The sequence below is a fragment of the Pocillopora verrucosa genome, chromosome 6 (genome assembly GCF_036669915.1).
Source record: "Pocillopora verrucosa isolate sample1 chromosome 6, ASM3666991v2, whole genome shotgun sequence".
Taxonomy (NCBI): domain Eukaryota; kingdom Metazoa; phylum Cnidaria; class Anthozoa; order Scleractinia; family Pocilloporidae; genus Pocillopora; species Pocillopora verrucosa.
In genome coordinates, this window is record NC_089317.1 from 19652103 (window position 1) to 19672741 (window position 20639).

At 38.3% G+C, this 20639-nt stretch overlaps 2 protein-coding genes across 2 annotated transcripts; one reads left to right on the plus strand and one right to left on the minus strand.

The window, feature by feature from the left end:
* Positions 1-1841: 1841 nt before the first annotated feature.
* On the minus strand, positions 1842-14661 carry LOC131792559 (tyrosine-protein kinase HTK16). The gene is made up of 12 exons (XM_059109971.2): positions 14071-14661; positions 11416-11730; positions 11096-11233; positions 8877-9149; positions 7851-8127; positions 7036-7151; positions 6323-6376; positions 5888-5980; positions 5038-5223; positions 4470-4561; positions 3599-3725; positions 1842-2842 (listed from the first exon to the last, which is right to left on the minus strand). Exons 1-12 carry the CDS (start codon positions 14659-14661, stop codon positions 2642-2644), a joined length of 2463 nt encoding a protein of 820 aa, XP_058965954.2. The 3' UTR covers positions 1842-2641.
* LOC131792568 (A-kinase anchor protein 14-like) lies at positions 14579-19977 on the plus strand. Its single transcript, XM_059109983.2, has 5 exons — positions 14579-14705; positions 15119-15641; positions 16390-16569; positions 17262-17314; positions 18130-19977. The coding sequence occupies exons 2-5, from the start codon at positions 15336-15338 to the stop codon at positions 18212-18214; spliced, it is 624 nt and encodes a 207-aa protein (XP_058965966.1). The 5' UTR covers positions 14579-14705; positions 15119-15335; the 3' UTR covers positions 18215-19977.
* Positions 19978-20639: the final 662 nt, after the last annotated feature.

Here is a 20639-nt window from a genome sequence, read left to right on the forward strand (position 1 = left end):
GAAGCAAATACTTTTTCCAAAGCGGGAACCTCTTTCGAGGTAAAAATCAGCCTCTTGTTCCAAAGATGGAATGTCATCATCATCACTCGGGGAATCTTTCTCCAATATTCCATCTTCCTCTTCGTCTTGTTTCCCGCTGTTTTCTTGCTGCTCCTCGAAGTCAGAACGTTCGAGGCTGACCGGTTCGACTGGCTGAATTTCTCTCTAATAGAGGAACGAAGGGAAGTTCCAGCTCTTGCCATCGTTGTTTCCTGTCTGAAAGAGAGCTGAGGCACAGCTGCAACTAATGTTTACGCCCAGTCCCTTATCTTCTGTATGCTCTATGGTGCCATCGGAACTGGTGGTAACGGTTGAATTGCTGGTCAGGATATCAAGAATTTGGATTTGTTAAATAGAACGCCGCCCAATGGGTTGTCCTCATTAAGCCCTCTTAGGCTACATTTCCAAAGTTCCTTGGGTAGTCTAACCCTGTGAAAAGTTTATCTTTGTGATGCGCAACCGAGTGAATATTCTTCACATCTAGTGTCATGTAACTCAGCAGGTTAAGAGGATCGTATCGGTATAATGCTGAGACTTGCTGGAGGTTTTTCAACGTCGTTAAGCATTCAATTGACGCAGCAGTCTTAGACCACGTTACCCTGCGGGCCATTGAGGATTTTGATAAATGGGCAACTTCGCTTCTGATATAATTTTCATTCCCGCGCAATATCTGAAGAGTGTCACTGAGCAGCCCGACCGCCCCTTAAATGCTGGGGACCCTCTATGCCTGGTGCTTTTCATGACTGAGAGGATCAATTTCTTTATGAATTCTCGTCAACGGACATCCCGGTTCTCGGTTCGTTTAAGTGGTTATTTCCCGAATCCCGCTCCTCAAAATCGCTGATTCCCGTGTTCCGTTCAATAGCAATCCCGCATCTCGCCCCCTTCTTACTTTAAATTCCCGGATCCCGGCCTTTAAGTAAGCTTAATCCTGGATCCCGAAAAACCTATTGGAGACCCTCATAGGACACGCGTCCGGCATGCTGCAAGGATCAGCAATGTCGATAGCGTAATGACTGTTGATGGAAATAAGAGAAATGATAAGTTTTGAGCTCGGTAAAGAAATAGAGAAAGATGTTTTATTCGTCTTGTCACGAACGTGGGACAAAGGAAAAAAATTCCGAGTCCCCATGTGGAATCGAACCTCAAACCTTCGGATTCCGCGCTCCGATGCTCCACCACTGAACTGTGAGACTCCACGGTGCGCAAGGTTCATTACGAAGTTCATATGACACGTGTCCTGCATACTGCTATGTTGTTAATTACTACAAGTTTTTCGTCTGGCGTAAGTTATCGGTCGGCAGGTTTTACTTTTCAATTCGTTAGCGCACGAGATAGATGGTATCAAATACGTTGGGATGCAATGCTGAATATCCCCAACTGCGTATCTCATGAGTTAATTTCCTGAGTAATGGACTCTATAATATGAATATATGAATATCGTATATTTGAACAGGGGATCAATAAATAAAGATAAGAGTGATCGTTGCAGTTGTTAACGCTACCTTGACGGTATCAAAAATAAAGTCTAAAAAAATACAGGCTTGTACGTAGTAGTGTTTACATGTGTGCTGATCACTCTCATCTCTATTTGTGCGCATGTATGTGGATGAAGCAACAAGCAAGCGGGCCAATGTCTACTCAAAGTCTCCGTCAACTACTTCGTTTGGTCTTGCCAAGCAACGCTTTTTTCCTTCCAACGTTGCGTGAGGACACCAAGCAAAGGCAACAAGGGGGACAATGGGATGCTCAGGGTTTTGTGAAGGGCATGATTCCGGACATAATAGATGAGTAACCAGCAGTAAGCTTCATATTTGGTTTACGTTTTACCAAACACGTAAAACGTTTTCGGCACTTTATTTCGCACCTTTGATTCTCAGTATTATTTTAGGTGTATTTTAAACTAGTCCAAGCGGTAAACTAATTCCAGTTTCTAAACTTTTTCCTGCAAAGAAAAGAGAGACGGCCTGGAAATAAAAAGAAAAATTCAGAGAAAACACTAATACAACATGTATCATCTGGATGTAAAGATAAATGGATCAGAGTCAATCAGAACTTTTGATAAAATTTAACTCCTCACAAGGGCAGGTTTGGACACCTTTGCAAAATTGTTAAACTATCAAAACATAAAAATATCAAAATTGAACGATATCAAGTTTGCACAGCACGAAACAGAACTTCTACCTGAAAATTATTGCTCTAAAAGCTCTTCGATTTTGGAACAAAAAAAATACACTTTTTTCACCCCTTTGGCGAGAAGACTAGACGACCATTTTCCACCAGGGTCTATTGGTTCCTTTTTGCCAGCACAGCCGGCCCTCCACTCCATTGGCTTGTCCTTCTTTCTCTGTCAACATTTTTTCGGTTTTTACTTTTTCATTGAAGTAAATATTTATTTGATTTCCTATTCTAGCAGACTAACGCGATGTATTTTTTTTTACGCGGCTTGCATGACGCCAGTCTCTAATAGCGTCACGTCACGCAAGACCATAAATTCGCAACAAATGGGATACAAAGAGCACTTCAATTTCTAGAACTTGGAAAACCACTTCTATGCTTTAGTTCCTTTATCCTACAACGAATCAATTACTATTTCTGTTGATTAGCTCGTGGATTTATCTTTTAAAGGCAGCTTTACATCGGCATAAAAGGGATTTGTGCTGAAAATATTGTGCAGCTCTGCAAACGTTGGTCTCTTCTCCGGCTTTAGATCCCAGCATTGGAGCATCAGTGAATAGGTCTGTTCTGGGCATGCGTCAGGTCTTTCAAGCCGATTGTTGTCTTCCTCCAACATACGTATTACCTGAAGCGGAAAGAAAATTTTACTCAAAAAAGATTTAGCAGCAATTTCATGGAATGGCAAATAAAAATTTTCAGCTTTGTCATGAGCTGATCGGGGAGACATCGGCAACTGGGTCAGCCCATTTCGCCACTGTGAAAAAGACCCCTAAGCGTAACCGTCTGTAAAGAATAACCCATCTGGAACATGTATAATGCAGGATGGTAAATAACCAGCTTGACAAATTTAATCATATCTCTGTAACTTCAACCCTCCCAAAAAATTAAGAGTGATCTGTTCTTCGGATTTTAAGTGAAAAGGCAGATCCGCCATATTGTTACTTTGGCGTATTTATCGGCCTGTAATAGAGATTTAGCCCGCTTGTACGCTCGCGTAACTGGTCAGGCTGTTTTTGTCGTCATTTTGTTCTGGTTTTTATCCTCACTTCCCTCCAAAGTGATAATAATAGTAATAAAGTTTATGTTCTTGAGCATGAATAAGTATTGGGCCCTTCTCATTTCATTTTAACCCGAGGCACTAAAATGACTCTGAGTCGGGCCCTAAACGTATTTATGCCCGCGAGCAAAAACTCTATTGTTTCATTGCCTTTTAATTTTTGAAGAAAACCACTACAACAGGCAGAAACTTCGGTTCAAAAAAGGAAATACACCTGCTAAAAAGAATCTCAGAAAAAACAACTTTTAGTTTCTTGACGAATCAACCCTTGCGTTTTGAAGACCCCCAATCGATGAAATAGCATCTTTAAAAACTTTCACTCACCTCACCCCCTGACATCTCACCATATGGTAACTGACCAAACGAGTACATCTCCCACAGTGTCACACCATAGCTCCAGACGTCACTCTGATGCGAGAACGTTCCGAAGTTGATAGATTCCGGTGCATACCTAAGAGAAGTTTGTCAGTTATGGGTCCAATTTAACACTTCAACTCCCAAGATCTGATCGTTAATTCTCCCCTCTATTTGCTATACATTTCCTTGTAAATTTGCTACCAGAATTTTGTGTTGCATCATGATAATAACTTCTACCTGGTAAGTTTGTGTATTCTCGTTACCTGTTAGCTGGATGACGTACGGATATCGTTGGGAGAAGTTACTTGTTAATCACCTCTGAGAGTTAAAGCGTTAAGCTTGTGAGTTGAGAAAGACAAACGAGATCTTTTTTTCGCGTGATTCGAATTCCACGAGCTTCCCTCAAGAGAGATGTTCCCTTCCGACGCTTAGTCGCCGATGAATCGGCGATTGCGCGATTGAGGAGGCGAGCGTGGCCTAGTGGTTAGGGCGCTGCACTTGTAAGCCGGAGGTCCCGGGTTCAAGTCCTCCTCCCTGCCACTGGATGGATTTATCTTCGGTGGCCCCGAATTCAACTCCTGCACGCTTTGTAAATAGCCAACTGGTCTGCCTCCTACCAGTTGGGGTTTTTAACGAGTTTCTGTTCATTTACGATATTTGTTTCCTTATTTACAGTGTCCCCAATTAGCACAGCAGTGCTAAAATACACTGACACTTAAATAAAGTTTATTATTATTATTATTACAGAAGTAATTCGTGTCGCAAACGCCCCTCAGCTACACTAAAACAGACACACTTACACAAACTCCTATCTCAGAGTAAATGAAAGCAAACCCACCACTTAACTGGCCAGCGGCCACCTTGTGAAGCTTTGTAGTAGTCGCTTCCCGAGCCAGTAGCACGAGACAGACCGAAATCACTAATTTTTACCTAAGGAGAATACCAAGGAGAAAAAAAGACACATTAAAAAGTTCAGAAAGAGACTTCAGTGGTGCACATGGATACTGACGCTGTTACAACAATCAGCTACTCAATCCATGTTTACTTCCTCACAAGAAGAGTCCTGAGAAAAAGTGCTTCTAAAGTATTTGCTGAAGTAATGGGTAGGTTTTTTCCGTACAAATTCAAAGCAAGATCCGACACAAGATCTATCAAAGTCGTTATCGCTCCATTCTCCGTCTTTCTTATAATTTGAATGATATTATAGCCTCTGCGTTTCTAGAGTCTTTTGTAATTTGTCACACTCAAAAATAACATATACTGACCACAGAAAAAGCAAACAGCAAGAAACTTGCACATGATTCCAGGGAAATCCTCCATCAGATCACGGGTACATAGCTTAGCTTAAGGAGAGCTTGGGCCTCAACACCACAATATAACACGACAATATACGGTCCTTTCCTTACCTGTTGTTTGGTTGACATGAGGATGTTCCTTGTTGCCAGATCCCTATGAACGAAGCGCTTCTTTTCCAGGTACATCATACCCCACGCTATCTGAGCTGCCCACAATTTAAGGTCCCTTTGGGAAATTTCTGATTGGTAATCGATTAGGAAGTCCAGTAAAGCTCCCATCTTCACTAACTCTTGGACCTGTGAAACAGCGAAAGATGCGATTTCACGCGGATTTACTTTACTTTTCCCTAAAAACTTCCACTATTCTTTCATGGCGTAGCAGTGGTAACGTGAGCGTGCGTCGAAGAAAAACAGAAGTCCCATATAACCTTGGTCCTAGGGCCTCGTTCCCATAGAGCGTGAAAGAGAGATAAAAGGGGTTACGAAGAGAAGAGTGACCCTGGGAACGAAATTGACTCAAAAACTCTGATTCAAACTGCTCTAACAACTGAGCTGCAGATAATTCTTTGGTGAGTTTGGCAATATACTGGGTTTATATGCACGCTGCTAAGATCAGCAAAGTGTGCTACGAGGAGATTCCGAGCGCGCTTGCCAAATAAAGAGAGAGATTAAACATTTTGAACGAGAACAGAGCAAAATTCACTACTGTAATCTAACAATAATAATGCTAATAATAGTTTTTCTTTAAAAGTTCTATAAGTGGCTCTTCTCTGTTTAATAATAAGAAGTAAAAGCGTAATACATTGAGAAAAAAAATCGAATATCATCTCTCTTCTATACTACTTCGTAAAACACTGAAAAAATTAGCGTTAATTACTGACGCTTAGGATGTCATGCAATCCTCTTTCAACAGGACGAACATACCTCATGACGATCACAAAAGAGACAGGACGACACTCACCAAGATCAGAGGAGGTCCGAGACAAACTCCGATCAGTCTTACAATGCATGGATGATCCAGTCCTGACATAATTCGTGCCTCGCGTAAAAACTCCTGCAAGCAAATGCATTTGCCTCACGAATTACCTCAGATTGCAAATGCCAGTTGGCCTATTATACAATGATGACAGAAATGATATCATTATCATTACTATAATCATCATGTATAAAGCCACATTAGACTGCAGGTAGTCCCTCCTTTTCGGCAAAGTCCGTCGCGCGAGTAAAAAAAATCAGCCCCAAAAAAGAGGCACTAGCGTGTCCCAGGAAAAGGACAGCTTCTTGTAGTTTAAAGCTACTATACAAAAAAGATTTCGATTGATCGAAAAAACTTAACCCAAGAACTAATTTGAACAAAAACACATATAGAAACTGAAAGCTTGAAAACACATCTTACCTGCTCTCCGTATGCAATTTTTTCTGGATGTAACGTTTTCAACGCTACTGGGACCTGTAAAGTGAATTGAGGCCCATTTGTGACAAGAGTAAAATTTGCCTTGCATTAAAAAGTCACAAATTAAAAAGAGTCTTTGATAAACAATACTAAATGTTAGTTAGAAATTAACTTTCTCCCTGTTGCTCAAGAGTGACTTGCATCTAATTTCTCCTTACAGCAAAGGAAATGTATGAAATAATATTAAAATTGTAAGATAGAATATTTTTATTTCATTTTAGCTTTTTTCTTGAAGATATTAGCTCTACAGCTACACTGAATTTTGAGCTTAAATAAAGTATATGTATGTATGTATGCAGCTATAGGGGAGAATTAACAATCAGATTGTGGGATTTAAATGGTTAAGGGAGTTAACTGTGTGAATTCATGGGATAAATAGTTTGGAGCAAGAAATCTGAAATAAATGGGTTCTTATGTAACCGTCGTGAGACCAAATTTGGAAGGGACATGGGACAGAAAGGCAGGGACCATTGATGGCTTTTGAGGTAGGGGCAACATAGAAAGATATGGAGGAATAGAGGTAAGGAAAAGGGGTACAGTAGAGGGGTTGAAGCAGGGAAAATTCAGGACCACTGCTATTCATGACAGCTAGTGTAGAGCCATTTTAGATATTGACTCAAACAAAGTACAAGGTCATGTCACATACTCCCCCTCACCTTGTTTCCTTTGGGATCTGTCCATATGCCTTTCAAAACAGAACCAAACTCTCCCTGGCCAAGCTCAGCTCCAAGTTCCAGGGATTGTTTCATGATCAATGTGGACTGCATAGGACCTTGGTAACAAAACAAGAGAAATGATGATTGAGTGAACACATGGTATAAAACAAGGAGATGCAGTGGTCAAGAGTTATGTGTGTGTGATGGCTGCAGAAATCTGGCTTTATCTCCCAGCTAAAGGCCTTGAACTATGTTTTTGCAATACCCATTTCTCTGGCAATGCCCATCTCCCCCCTTGAGTTTAAAACCATGCCATCCAGCTAACTCTGAGGTAACCTTGATGATAAAAAGTAGGATCAATATCAGTATCTGGGCAACTGCCCACCTACCCCTCCCCTAACCCAACACTAACCCTAACTTGATATCAATTGACTGTTGTTGAGTTAGGGGAGGGGTAGGTGAGCAGTTGCCCAGATACTGATAATGATCCAAAAAGTGCATCTAATTGCTCCATACAAAGGAAACTAGGATTACCTCAAAACTACTTGGACCAAAAAACCTCTTAGCAAAGTTATCATTTTTTTTTTTGGTGGAAAGCTGATGGTGCTTTGTATCATTGATGTAATATGATTTCCAAAAGTTCAAAAAGCTTCCGAAAAGATTTCTATCACATTTGCCACCAACTTAACAACTCAAGGTAACATAATCCCCCCCCCCCCCAACAACTATAAAATATTACAATTCACTCTATAACAGTGCTTGCCTTGTATGCTTGAGCTTCAAGTCACAATCAAGTATAAAACTGAGTCACAAACCTTGCGAGGTTGCCACTGTATTTAATTTTGCAGAACTTTGTGGAACAGGAACACTTGGTTTGGCTGGACTTGTGGGATTGGGATTCTGTGGTAGAGGTGGGGGAGGCCGTCGTTGCCCTCTAGGAGGAGGTTTTGTTGGATGAGGTAGAAGTTGTCTATCTTCTGGTTTACCTAAACTTTCTCCATTGCTGATGCCTGGAGGATTGGCATCACTTATGGATCTCTGTAACACTGGAGGGTGCCTCCTTTGAGGACTTTGGTCAGCATGAAGGGTTTCCTTATATCAACCAGAAATAAAACAAAGGAAATTGAAAATAATAAGAACATCATGATTGTAGAGTCAAAAACTAATCCATAACACTTCTTAGAAGCTATCTTTGTCAGGGTTGCATATGTCTCCTTAAATTTTCCCTTCTATGCTGGTCGTGATTACTAAAGGGTGGCTCTTCGACCCTTTAACTCCTGTGAGTGACCAAAACAAAATTTCTCCTTACTATATCTGTACAAAATCAAGCAGACAAGTGATGAGAATAAAGAAGAATATCAATTGGGGGATTACTAATTGATTTAACACCAAATTCTTCAAACTAACATAATGAGAATTGTTTGGCAGACAGTAAGGAGAATTACTAATGAGATCTTGGGAGTTAAAGGATTAAATAGGACCACACTCAAGTCCATGGTCTGATTAGGAGGATATCAACTCTGCAGCAAATTTCTAGCCATTGATTTCCTAGGTGCTCTGTAGGGGCCCAAGTTTATAATTTGAGTCAGGGACAAATTGCCTTCAAGGCTACCAGTATGCAAGAGTATGTCCAAGTTTTTCACAAGAAGGCTTCAAGCACTAGGCATTTGAAAGCCCTCTTCTTCCCAAGCTTTTGGAGCTATTGAAACTGTAAATAACAACAAAAAAATCTTTGGGTTATGTTGAAAGACATTTTCCAATTGCTTAGTTGTTTTAAGTTGTTGTTGTTCTCTTTTGCACCATAAAAGTTAAAAAAAAAAAATAATAAAAAATACACTTACAGCTGATCCAGTTCTTTGGAGTGGATTCCTTCCAGGTATGGATCTACCACTTGAAGTATTAAGCACAGGGGAGCTCACAGCAGGTGTTAAAAGTACTCGCTTCCTTACAGGTGGTATTGGAATCTTATGAATATCAATTGGTGGGTTGCCGTCTGAAGGCAGAGCCATCTTAAGAAGGACAGGAAGTCCATCTGCGCATCTACTGTAGTGGTCAATAACATGCGGCAGGGTTTCAAAAAGTGGGCCATCGTCAATGTAGAACCACCTATCAGACTTCATGAGCAAAGATTTCAGAGTTAGCTGCATGTTAGTTTAAAAAAGAGGGTATCTGCATAATTAATAACCCTATGACCCCTAACAGTGACTGACATCCAAATTCTCCTCACAATATCATCCCAGAATCACACATTGAGATCATGAGAATAAAGGAAATGATCACCAACTAGTGAAGCTTTCAATTGCTAAAGAAATAATTCTCCTTGTCAGCATCTTAGGAAATGTATAAAGAACAGTATGGAGAATATGGATACTGATGTTAGGGTGTCCAGGGTTAAAATTAAATTTCAAATTGGATGGCTAGCATATAAATTTGGACTACATCAGCTAGGTGAGCTAAAATGAAGGCTATCCAATCAATTTCACTCAGCCTTTTGTGAATCTCAGAAAACCATGAACACCAGAAAAGAAAAGCCAATCAGACATATGAAGACTATACTGCAAATAGCAATTTTAGTAATAAGTTTGTAGGTTTAAGGGATGCCTACATGTTCTCATCTTAACCCTTTAACTCCCAAGATCTCATTAATAATTCTCCTTACTATCTCCCATAAAGTTCTTGTGATGTTAGTTTGGAGAATTTGGTATTGGATCACCTAATAATCCCCAAATTGCTATTTTTTTCTTTATTCTCATCACTTATCTGGTTGATATTGTATTGATATTGTAAGGAGAAATTCTGTCTTGGTCACTCATGGGAGTTAAAGGGTTAATTGTGATCAGTTAATACAAAATGAATTTTCTGTACAAATCAAACTGTTGGTGGTTTTCTGAATCTCATTACACTCGTGAAACCTTTTTAATCCAAAAGGCATTAGCCACCACCATTTCCTTTTCCTCTTAACCCGTTACCTCCTTGAAGTAATTAACATGAAACTTCTCCCTATAATATCCATACATTATTCAGCAAACAGGTAATGAGAATACACAAACTTATCAGGAAGAAGTTTTCATCCTGATCTAACATCAATTTCTTGTAACTAATTTACAAGGAAGTGTGTAGCAGCTAGAGGGGAGAATTAGCAATCAGATCCTGGGAGTTTAAGGGTTAAATATGTTTATTTTTACGAGCTAATTGAATTGCAGAATACAAAGAATCCTGCAAATGTGCTAGTCTTTGAATCTGAACTTCTGGAATCAAGCTCTTCTGTGCGTGGGTCATTGTATTTTGTTATAATTATTATTCTTGTTATCATTCATAATACCCAAGAATAAAACACTTGGCTTATTTGCAGAGATTTACTAACAATTCCCTTCTGTACATATTTGTATGGGTAGAATCAAACTGGAATTCCTTGTAGCAGAAAGGCCTCACAACTTAGAGTGATCATAGGGTTCCACTCTTATTGTACTCATTCCATTAGTTGTATCAACAGGCTGCTAAAATAAGATCCACATCAATAAACAGTTCAAATAGCAAGGTTGTAAAATAAGGAAACACTGGACATTTGCTCAACACAAAAGTTGAGTAATATACAAGTATTGGGTGGATATAATAACAGTATGGTCCCATTTAGAGGTACTACTGAGGTGCAAATTTGTAGAGAGGCTAAGAATTAAACTTATTTTTATTCATAGTCAAACATCAAAGCTATAAGAAGTAAGCAGGATCAAAAGGTGCGTTCATATTGGGTTGCAACATGGGTTTTACAGAGAGACCATTTGTAGAAATTATAAACTGCTGCGTGCTTTTGATGTAAAATGAAATTCTTTACAACTTGTAATGAAATCAATTTCATTTGACCTACAGATGAAAATGAAGCAAAGAAATGATCTTTACATATAGATTGCAATTTTAGCAACTGCAGAAGAGAAGCCAGAAAAAAATAAGGCTTTGACAGGATTCAAACCTGTGCTTCCCAGATACTAGTTAGACAATTACTAAAATTTCATTCCACCAGATAGGATCATTTCTTTCTTGAAATACTGTGTAGGGTACTCACCCTGCTTCGTATCTGATAATGGTAAATCAAACTGTTGACAGCAACTGAGAGTACATAATATCCATGGTCACGAGTGCTCAACCGCACAAGAAACAACCCATCAACTAATCCAAATTTTTTAAATAGTGCAATGGCTTCCTAGCAATAACAGAAATTCAGTATGTAAGTATGTTGTCTGCTCAATACAAAAAAATCTGCAATATCTTGCCCAATATCATCCAATAATAATGCTAACGCTCTTAGGCTTTATAATGAAATATCTTCAAAAAAATTAAGTTATCATGGGGCAAGAAACAAGAACACAAACAGAAAACACTTACCTGTCTACCTAAATTTTCATGTAACCACATCCTTGGCAAAGTCTTTGGAGGCTGCACAGGATAATTATCAATTATTTCTGCAATATGCAAATGATCATATTTAATTGCAAGGTCTCTGGGCGTGTCTCCTTCTGTTGATCGAGGGTGAAGTGGAGCTCCAAGCTCCAGTAGAACTTTCAAGCAATCATCATAACCTTTTAAGGCGGCTATGTGAAGGGCTACAAAGCCAGTTACAGGAGAGCGATCCTGAACATCGGCTTTACCTTCTGTTATGAGTGTGAAGCAAATTGTTGCAAATCCTCCATAGCAAGCCACCTGAGAGAAATGAAAAAATGAATCACCATGAATCCAAGTTCAACTTTAACCAAATTTATATACAGGGGCAAATAAGTCGACTAAGCATTCAATTTAACTATTGTTTAATGAGCATGTGAAGAAGAAGGATATTCTTTAGGAACAGAAAGGTGACTTTTACAAGAATGTACAAACATACAAGGAAAAATGGGAAAAATAAATGGGAAGATACCATGAGACAAAAAACTTAACAAACACTGAAGCTATATACAAGACATGAAACATTCCAAGGAAAAGTTTACCTCCATGCAAAATAAGACACACAATGCAAAAAGGGGTGTGAAACATGATAGATAAAGGGCTGCATAATTTACATTAAGTGTGAAAATAATGGTGTAGAAATGATACATTGAAAAATGAAAAGAGTACATGTAAATTGACGAGTGTGGAAATATAAGGTCTATTTGTAAGAAATAAAGAAATTACATACTTGCCACAACATCACCGTAAAATGATATAAATTGGTACATGACCTACCATATCCCAAATGCCACATGTGTAAATGTTTTTAGACTATAGACACCATTAAGTAATTAAAACTTCACAGCCTGTTAATCCTCTAAATTCTCAGAAGGGATTAACATGTAACTTCCCCTATCAAATCCATGCTTCATGTAGCAAACAGGTTTGAGAATAATGAAACTTCCCAGGTAGAAGTGGTTATTTTGATCTAGCACCAGATTCTTATAACTAATTTACAAGGAAATGTGTCATAGCTAGGGGGGAGAATTACTGTAATTTCCGTCCATTTACCCGCATCAGTCAATTTTTACAATACTGAGAAACAAATTCCAACAGATTACCCGCACTAGCAGATAACCCGCACCCAAAAACAAAAGAAAATCCTCGTTTTACACAAAGTTCCTTCATAGTTTTTGTGGACATGAAATCTTTTGTGTGCAATAGATAAATTTTCACACTTTTTGTCTTTGCTGTTTCATTGAAAATGATACCACTTGTAAAAATCTGTTCTAAAAAAAATCAATATCTCGAGATCTACTGAGTCAAAGAAATCACTTGAAACAGGAAAACACTCTTTAACTCAAGACAGTGCTAGCTAAGAAAATTTCACTGATGCGTCAAATATTCTGTTGCGCCATTAATTATGCGGCACCACGAAATGAACACGTCAGCATTTTCTGTGTGAATTGCTCTGAAGCCAGCTTTTTCACAATTAAATTCTTGTATTTCCAAGTTCACTACCTGTGTAAGTGAGAATTTATTTTAAACCTAACAGAGAAACAAGCTGTGAAATTGACAAGGTAAGAAAGTAAGAGTACAAACAAGATAAAAGCTCTCTTATCGGGTTTCGTACGATTTTGATTTGCATTGGCTTTTATCACGCGCATTAAAGTCTCCTATTATAATGAGCAATCTACACAAAATAAATGAGTTATTGCACAGGTTTTTTTAAGACTATCTTGAGTGGACCTTATCATCTCTGTTTTTTTCTTGCTTATAGGTTTTAAACTACACCAGAAGCTTTAAAAATTATCATATTACTTGCACCTTCCTAAAACCCACACCAACAACTGTTTGTGGAAAAATTAACAAGAGTAATCGGTAGGAAATTATGGCAACAATCAGATCTTGGTCTCCACATTTCTCTGCAAATCTAACAACCAAACTCTTTTTCTCCTTGCCATGACATGCTGATGGCAAACATAATTCTCATAGAAAATGTTTAGAGGAAAGTTATGCATTCCTTCTGTGAGTATCAAATCACTTTATGTACACAAATTGGATTGAAAGATCAGGAATAAAAATGAAAGCATCTCCACATAAAACTGTTTGATCATTTGTCTCTATAAGTAAATGTGGTGGAAGGAAGAGGGAAGGGTATGAAGCTCTCATCTCCTGAGCTATTTTAAGTCGTTTTCTGGTTGAGTGGAATTTCATGGTATGTGCGATGATCACATCAGACAAAATAATTGACCTGTTGTGACCTTAAAACATCACAGATTCATTCATTCAAATAACAGATAAGCCTTAATAACCTCCACTGGAATTTAATCACGTTTAGATCTTTGATCTAACTAAGTTGTATTAAGGAATTAACCAAAATGCCAGATTTAACCCTCAGATCAAGCAAAAGACGTGTACTTTGAACAAACTTGGCGAATATCGTTTAAATATATATATCGTTCTAATAAAAATTTTGTTTAAATATCGTGAAATTACGTTCATATCAGTTCGGAGAATCTTAAGCAGGAAGTATAATTAGAGATCGAAATTCGAAGCCCGGTTATCTAAAGGCAAATATTCAAAGCAGAATATCTTTGTGAAGATGAAATACTGAACCTGTAGCGGCGTGTTTCCACCATCGTCTTTGCTCTTTGTGTCAGCACCATGTCTTAACAAGATTGAGACAATATCTTCATCTCCACGAAGCGCAGCTTCGTGAAGTGGCGTTACACCGTTTTCGTTCCTTGTAGTAATGTCAGATTGATTCTGTCCAGTAAGCAAACCCAATACGAGTTTGAAATTACCCTCTGCACAAGCAAGATGAAGTGGAGTTGTCACTCCATGTTTTCTACATGAAGCAGGGGGCGGATTCCCCTGACAAAACTGAGTAAGTCTAATCGGTAGACCGTCCGCCTGTTCTCTGTAGTATTCGATCAGCGAATCCAAACCCTCAAAACTCGGTCCATCGTCTATGGAATAATAAATCCCTCCGCGAGACTGTATTTGAAAATGAAGCGCCTGATTTCCATGCCATAGGGACAAAACAAAGTTGTCTTCTGATCCACCAGCTTTATTTCTGACAAGGAACAGTCCCTCTTGTCTGCCATTCTGAAGCAAGATTTCAATCGCTTGATCCCGTGTGATTCGACCGTGATACCACGACGCGTCGTCAAGAGAAGCGAACATTTTCCCCACCGTTCCAACCATCTATGATGGAAGACATTCCGTGAGAGAGAATTTCCGGAGTTGAGGTTGAGTATATTGATGATTCATGTGGCACGCATATTTGCAAACAGGATCAAAGTTAGCACTTGACATATGATCCGCATAGAAACGAGGTTTGGTTAAGTGCATTCTTCCGTCCTAAGGGGACTCTAATGAGTTACAAACAAATTTTTGGGTATTCCCTGCTTTTAATGCCTTCATTAATTTGTGTTAAAATTTCATAAACGCTTCTTCAATAGAGAACACTAATATTTTTCCAAAAAATGTTCCCATCGAAAAACCAAAGGTCATCAAATTTCAATCTCGATCTGCCGGATAAATTTGTGGATATATTTGCCAGTGTTAAAAATTTTCTCTGATATTTCTCTCAAGAGCACAGAGATAGCTACATTTTTACATAGTTATTTCATCTTAAGTATTAATTTTTCCAATCTGTTAGTACTCGAGTCTCTCCCTGAGAAGAGCCAAATAAATGAGGGAAACGACAGTTGAGCCAAATAACCTACGAGCTTACCAATCAGCGGTCTTTGTCGAAAAGAATGCATAAAGAAAAACTCGTTACTATGGAAACAGTGCTCAATCAAAATGGTGGACAGTCCTGAATGAAAGGTCTTTGCTTGGGACGATCTGAATTTTAGACCTATAATTCAAAAGCCATGTCCTCTGCAGGCACGACAAAGAAAGTTCCGCCTGTTATTCGCACGGTGGTGCCAGGAAATCGAACACTCGATCAAATTTACGAAGACGAAGCTCGCGAAATTGTCGACGAAGCGATCGAAAATGCTCGACGTCGTATGGCTGATTATGTTGGCGATGATGGAAGGGAAGGAGAAGCTCCTGCTCAGCAGGATCAGCCGATAATAGATCCTGAAACAGGTTATGAGATACCGAACATCAAATGGATGACGGCAGATAACTTCACAGTTGCAGGGGGATTAGAAAAAATTGAGGAATTCATCCAGGTAATATCGCAAGGAAAGTTGCGGTTATTCATCGCACAATCGTTTCTCTCACACTGCGGATCGCAACGTTTCGACTGATTGTGTTCTATAGAAGATTTTCGCATGAAGAACACGAGCAGTATGCGGTCGAAACGTTGCGATCCACATCGATCGCAAGTAACGTCGACTACGACGCGATACAAACAATTAAACTTGTTCCAAGTATATGTAATCTATATGAAGATCTTAAGGTGTATCAGCTTCGAAAAAGAGCCTCAAGGGAAGGCTTGCTGTTATGTGTTTCCGAAACATCACATTTATTTTGCAAATATCGTTGGGTAAGTCCAGCAGAAAAAAAATTGCTGGCATGATTAATTTATAAAAATTACTTAATGAAAGTCAGCCGGCAATCCACAAGTCAGAGGATGTTAGTTAATGCTTTATCTAGGCCTTGAAATATCCCATTAAAAGATGTAATTTCGCTTTTGTGTTGGCTAAAATCAAGGATAATTGAGAAAAGCCAGTCTTGGAGAAGGTCACAAAATTTTCCTACACCAGAATTTTGTCCTCACTTTTCAGTAGCAATGGAATAAATGCTATTGTTCGATACCAGTTGACATTGATCAAATTAATTGTTTTGAATATGGATAACAGCCAGACAATAGGAAGTTTTAATAATTATTTTATTAGTGACAAATTGCTTTACTATGTCATAAAGACAACAACAAGGGCTATGAACACTCTGGTAAATGTAAGAACTCTCTTGCAGACATGGGAACGTGATGGTAGCTGGTTATACTGTATTGACTTTTTAAGAGAGGAAGAGCACCCTTACAGCTGGCGATATAGGTATGCCGTCAAGTGGAGTATACCAACCAGGAGAAGACCAATTCCCAGGGCAACTGCTTCTGTTTATATAACCATTGAAGTTAGCAAATTCAAGCCAAAGGTAAAACAATTGCAAATAATATCTAAAGAGCATTTTTAGAAAGGGTTGGGTAAACTCAAAATGAAAGTAGACAAAAGGACCAATCAGAAACAAATCAGCTGAATGTATCTTTGTCCTTGCAAAGATCTTGTGTTTTGTTGTTTAATAAGACACTTATCTCCTACAGTGTATCTCTTCACTACCAAGTACAAATGGGTCCTAGCAAACTTTCTGAAAACCTGACAAAGTTGCCAGCATGGGGTTGGGGGGAATGTGGTGTTTACACGCAGTTGAATGACAGGAAGAGTAGAAATTTGTGGTTCCCTCACGCAAGATAAATTCTGGTAGCAATGTCAACCAATTACCAGATTTGAATTTACCTGAAGCTGCAAATTATTACTAAATTTTACCCTTTTACCCCCTAGGAGTGACCAGCATTTAGTTTCTCCTAACAATATCTCCTCTGAATCAAACATTAAGGTAACAAGAATAAAGGAGATGATCACCTACTAAAGAAGCTCTTTATTGTTGAACAAATTTTCCTTTTCAGCACCTAAGGAAATGTATAGAGAACAGTATGGATAATTTAAATGCTGATTTTATGTGTCAATGGTTAGACAAGCTGTTCTATTCTTTTAATGTAGTGACATCTCTCCAAGAGAAAATTCATTCATCCAGAAAAACTAAATCGTTTGTTTATATTTCCTTTTTAGACATTCCCAGTGGAAGTGTATTATATTTTTGAGACACATCATCTTGTCCATAGGTATGTTATCATCATAGGTGGTCCAAGCTCCAGCTATGAGATGATCATCTTGTGAAATAAGAGTTATGGTGAAATTATAAGAGTTTGTATAGGAATATTAACAACTGCTTTTAGGAATAAAAAAATATAGTCAAATACTCACTAAAAATACCTCACCTGGCTTCCACAAGGCATGGCTTGTTATCTGACCACTTGCTGTGTTGTAAAGAACCCATTTTAACGGGTTATCCATTTCTAGATTTAGTACAGGCATCTCTTACATACATAGTAAACCTAGAAATGGATAAATCACCAAAATGGGTTCTTTTCAACATAGTAAGCAGTCAGATAACATGGGATGCAGTGTGGAAGTAAGGTGAGGTACTTTTAGTGAGAATTTGACTCTCTTTTTTAATTCCCAAAAGTGGTCATAAATATTCCCATACAGACTCTTATAATTTCACTATGTCTCTTTTTTTTTTTTTTGCAAGATGATCAACTCACAACTGGAGCTTGGGCTGCCTGTGGTTATCATCTGCTGTTAAAGCCTGTGCTCTTGGTAAAATTAGCCAACAGCCAAATTAGCCATCACTAAGTCTCTTATTGAAGGAAAAAACATGATCTCAATATAACTCCATCTTATTATCTGGCAAGGAAGTTGAGAGGTAAATCCAAGCATTCTGATTGGTTCTTACCTGGTGGGTATTTTGCCATAGTTTTTTTACAGACCTTGCTGCTGTCAGCCAGTACTGCTAAGACCTGCCAGAGCAGTGCTTTCCTCATGAATTTTTTTCTTCAAGATATATGACTGGTACTGCTCCCTTTATTTCTCATAGGCCTGGTAGAACAAGGTTTCGAGAGAAGTGGTTGAAAGATATTATTGAAAGCAAGATTCAACTGATGGGTGCAGTAGAATTCTGATCCTTTATGGGGTTATTTCCCAGGCAGTTAATGAATTGCTTGAGAAGAAGAGGCCTAAATTTGAAGCTGATGTATAAAATCCTGATTGACAGGCTTTACTCTTCTTACTAAACGGAGAAATCGATAGTTTTGTTGAAGACATTTTGGGCATTATTTATCATTTGTTTTAGTGTAATAACAGTACTAACCCTTGATGTTATTTAAATATAGCAGTTAATACTTTAAGTACACTCAGTCATGTCAAAAACCAATCTGTAAATACTGTAAAATACAAAATTTTTCTCAATATGAACTTGTAATCACACGGTGAATCTTCTTTTGCGCTAAAATCGCGATAATCCCCTAAACATCAATAATGATTTGTAATGCAGATTTTGCAAATTACTTCCATGAGGTTGTTTATTTTTCATAAGAATTCACAACTGAATTAATTTCTGCTGGGGTATGGCACATATTCAACAAACAATTAGTAAAAAGAGTTAGTAGACTTTCACTTGTGTATATAGGGCTATAAGGAAACAAACGAACAAACAGACATAACATGCTGAAATCGATTGTATCAGTGTTTATCACCTGTATAAAATTCCAAGTCATTACTGTACAGATGTATTGAGATTTAATTGTAGGTCTCTTGTAAATTTGAGAGGAACTTATTAAGAAAAAACACTTTTTGTACAATTTGTAAGAATTTATTAGGCCCTGTGTCCTGGTATGCGTTTACATCCGTAAACGGTGGTCTTTTTCGTGTGTGTGATTAGAAATCCGTCCACACTTAAAAGAAGTTAACGATCTATTTAACTCTTTAACTCCCAAGATCTGATTGTTAATTCTCCCCTCTAGCTGCTACACATTTCCTTGTAAATTAGTTATGAAAAATTGATGCTAGATCAAGATAGCAGCTACTACCTGATAAGTTTGAATATTCCCATAGCCTGTTTGCTGAAGAATGTATGGATATTGTAGGGAGAAGTTTTATGTTAATCACTTCTGGGAGTTAAAGGGTTAAACTGATATTTTCAAAAACGACTGCCACCAAAGTGCATATTTTTGTTAATGCACAACAATGTGCGTTTATCTTGTATTCTCGTGTGAACGACACAACTTGTAAACGCTTACGTCAAAGGTCGTAACTCCTAAAACTGACCGGCTTCAAATTTTTATTATCCATATCAACCGTGGGTTGGCATTAGTATCTACTAAAACATTAATGGCGTTAAATATGCGATCTGATTGGCTACTCAACATACGAATATTCTCTGCCATTCACCTCCGAGCAATTAACTCGCGCGGGATTTGTGCCCGAAGATATGTTAATCATAGAAGGAATAACTGAAATTAGTTAAAATCATATTTTTGTACTATATTATCTCACTGTTTTAGAATATATTAGTTAAAAAGAACTATTTACCTCAGAGGAAAAGATTACTAAATGCTGATTGGCTGTGACAATGCATTTTCATTAATTTTTGGTAATTTTATTTGTTGAAATACATAAAACGCGAACTACAGCCTGAGAGCTAGGAAAATCAGGAAAATTGGAAATGGCACGACTGAAGCAAAATATCTCTGGCTCAACCGTGTACATATGCTAAGACGAAATTGAATGGAAACTCTGGTTCCCATGCGGCCTTGTTTATTTTGCGACTTTAAAATCGTTGAAATGTAGGGGAGGGGGGGCGTCGATTGAGTATGCACAGAAAACTTTGTACGTGTTTACGAACGTATATACTGTGTAATAAAAGGAATTATCGAGATATGAAGCACGCGGGAAGTTTGGAGAGCACGAAAGATACGTAAGTGTTGCTCGAGGCGTAGCCGGGAGCAACTCTAGCTTCTTGAATAAAAAAATATAAAATTGATCTAATTGGGAATGGATATACTTGGCCAGGTAAGGTGTTCCGGTACATTGATACTAATCAAAAGATCATTCTATAATCAGCTTTGTTACTTAAGTCATGTGTGATAGCAAGTCAGGAACAGTGAAGCAAAAGAGTAGGTATAGTAGGCTCAGAAGTGGAGTCACTTCATTGTGGGCTGTACTTAAATAGGCTGTACTTAAATCGTTATTCACTTCAATGTGGGATAGGCTGTAATTAAATCGTTATTCATGGTCCACACAATAGCAATTAAGGCATAACATGGTTTCCCATTAATACCATGCACACCTATTTGGAACGGAAATGTCTTTTTCAGAACCCTTCTATTAATGTCACCACTCTTATGTGTTCTTAATTCGTCAGGTTTTGCAATCGTTTGCATAACTATATCACAGACGGCAGTCTCATCATGAGACAGGAAGTAACTATTCCTAGGTTTGACGGGTAGCATATGGCGGGCAATGACGTGCTCCATCTTCCTCGCCCCTCTTTAGTAGAGAAGTTGAAAAGTTTATATATGACTCACGTGAACTTCGCCCCTCTTTATG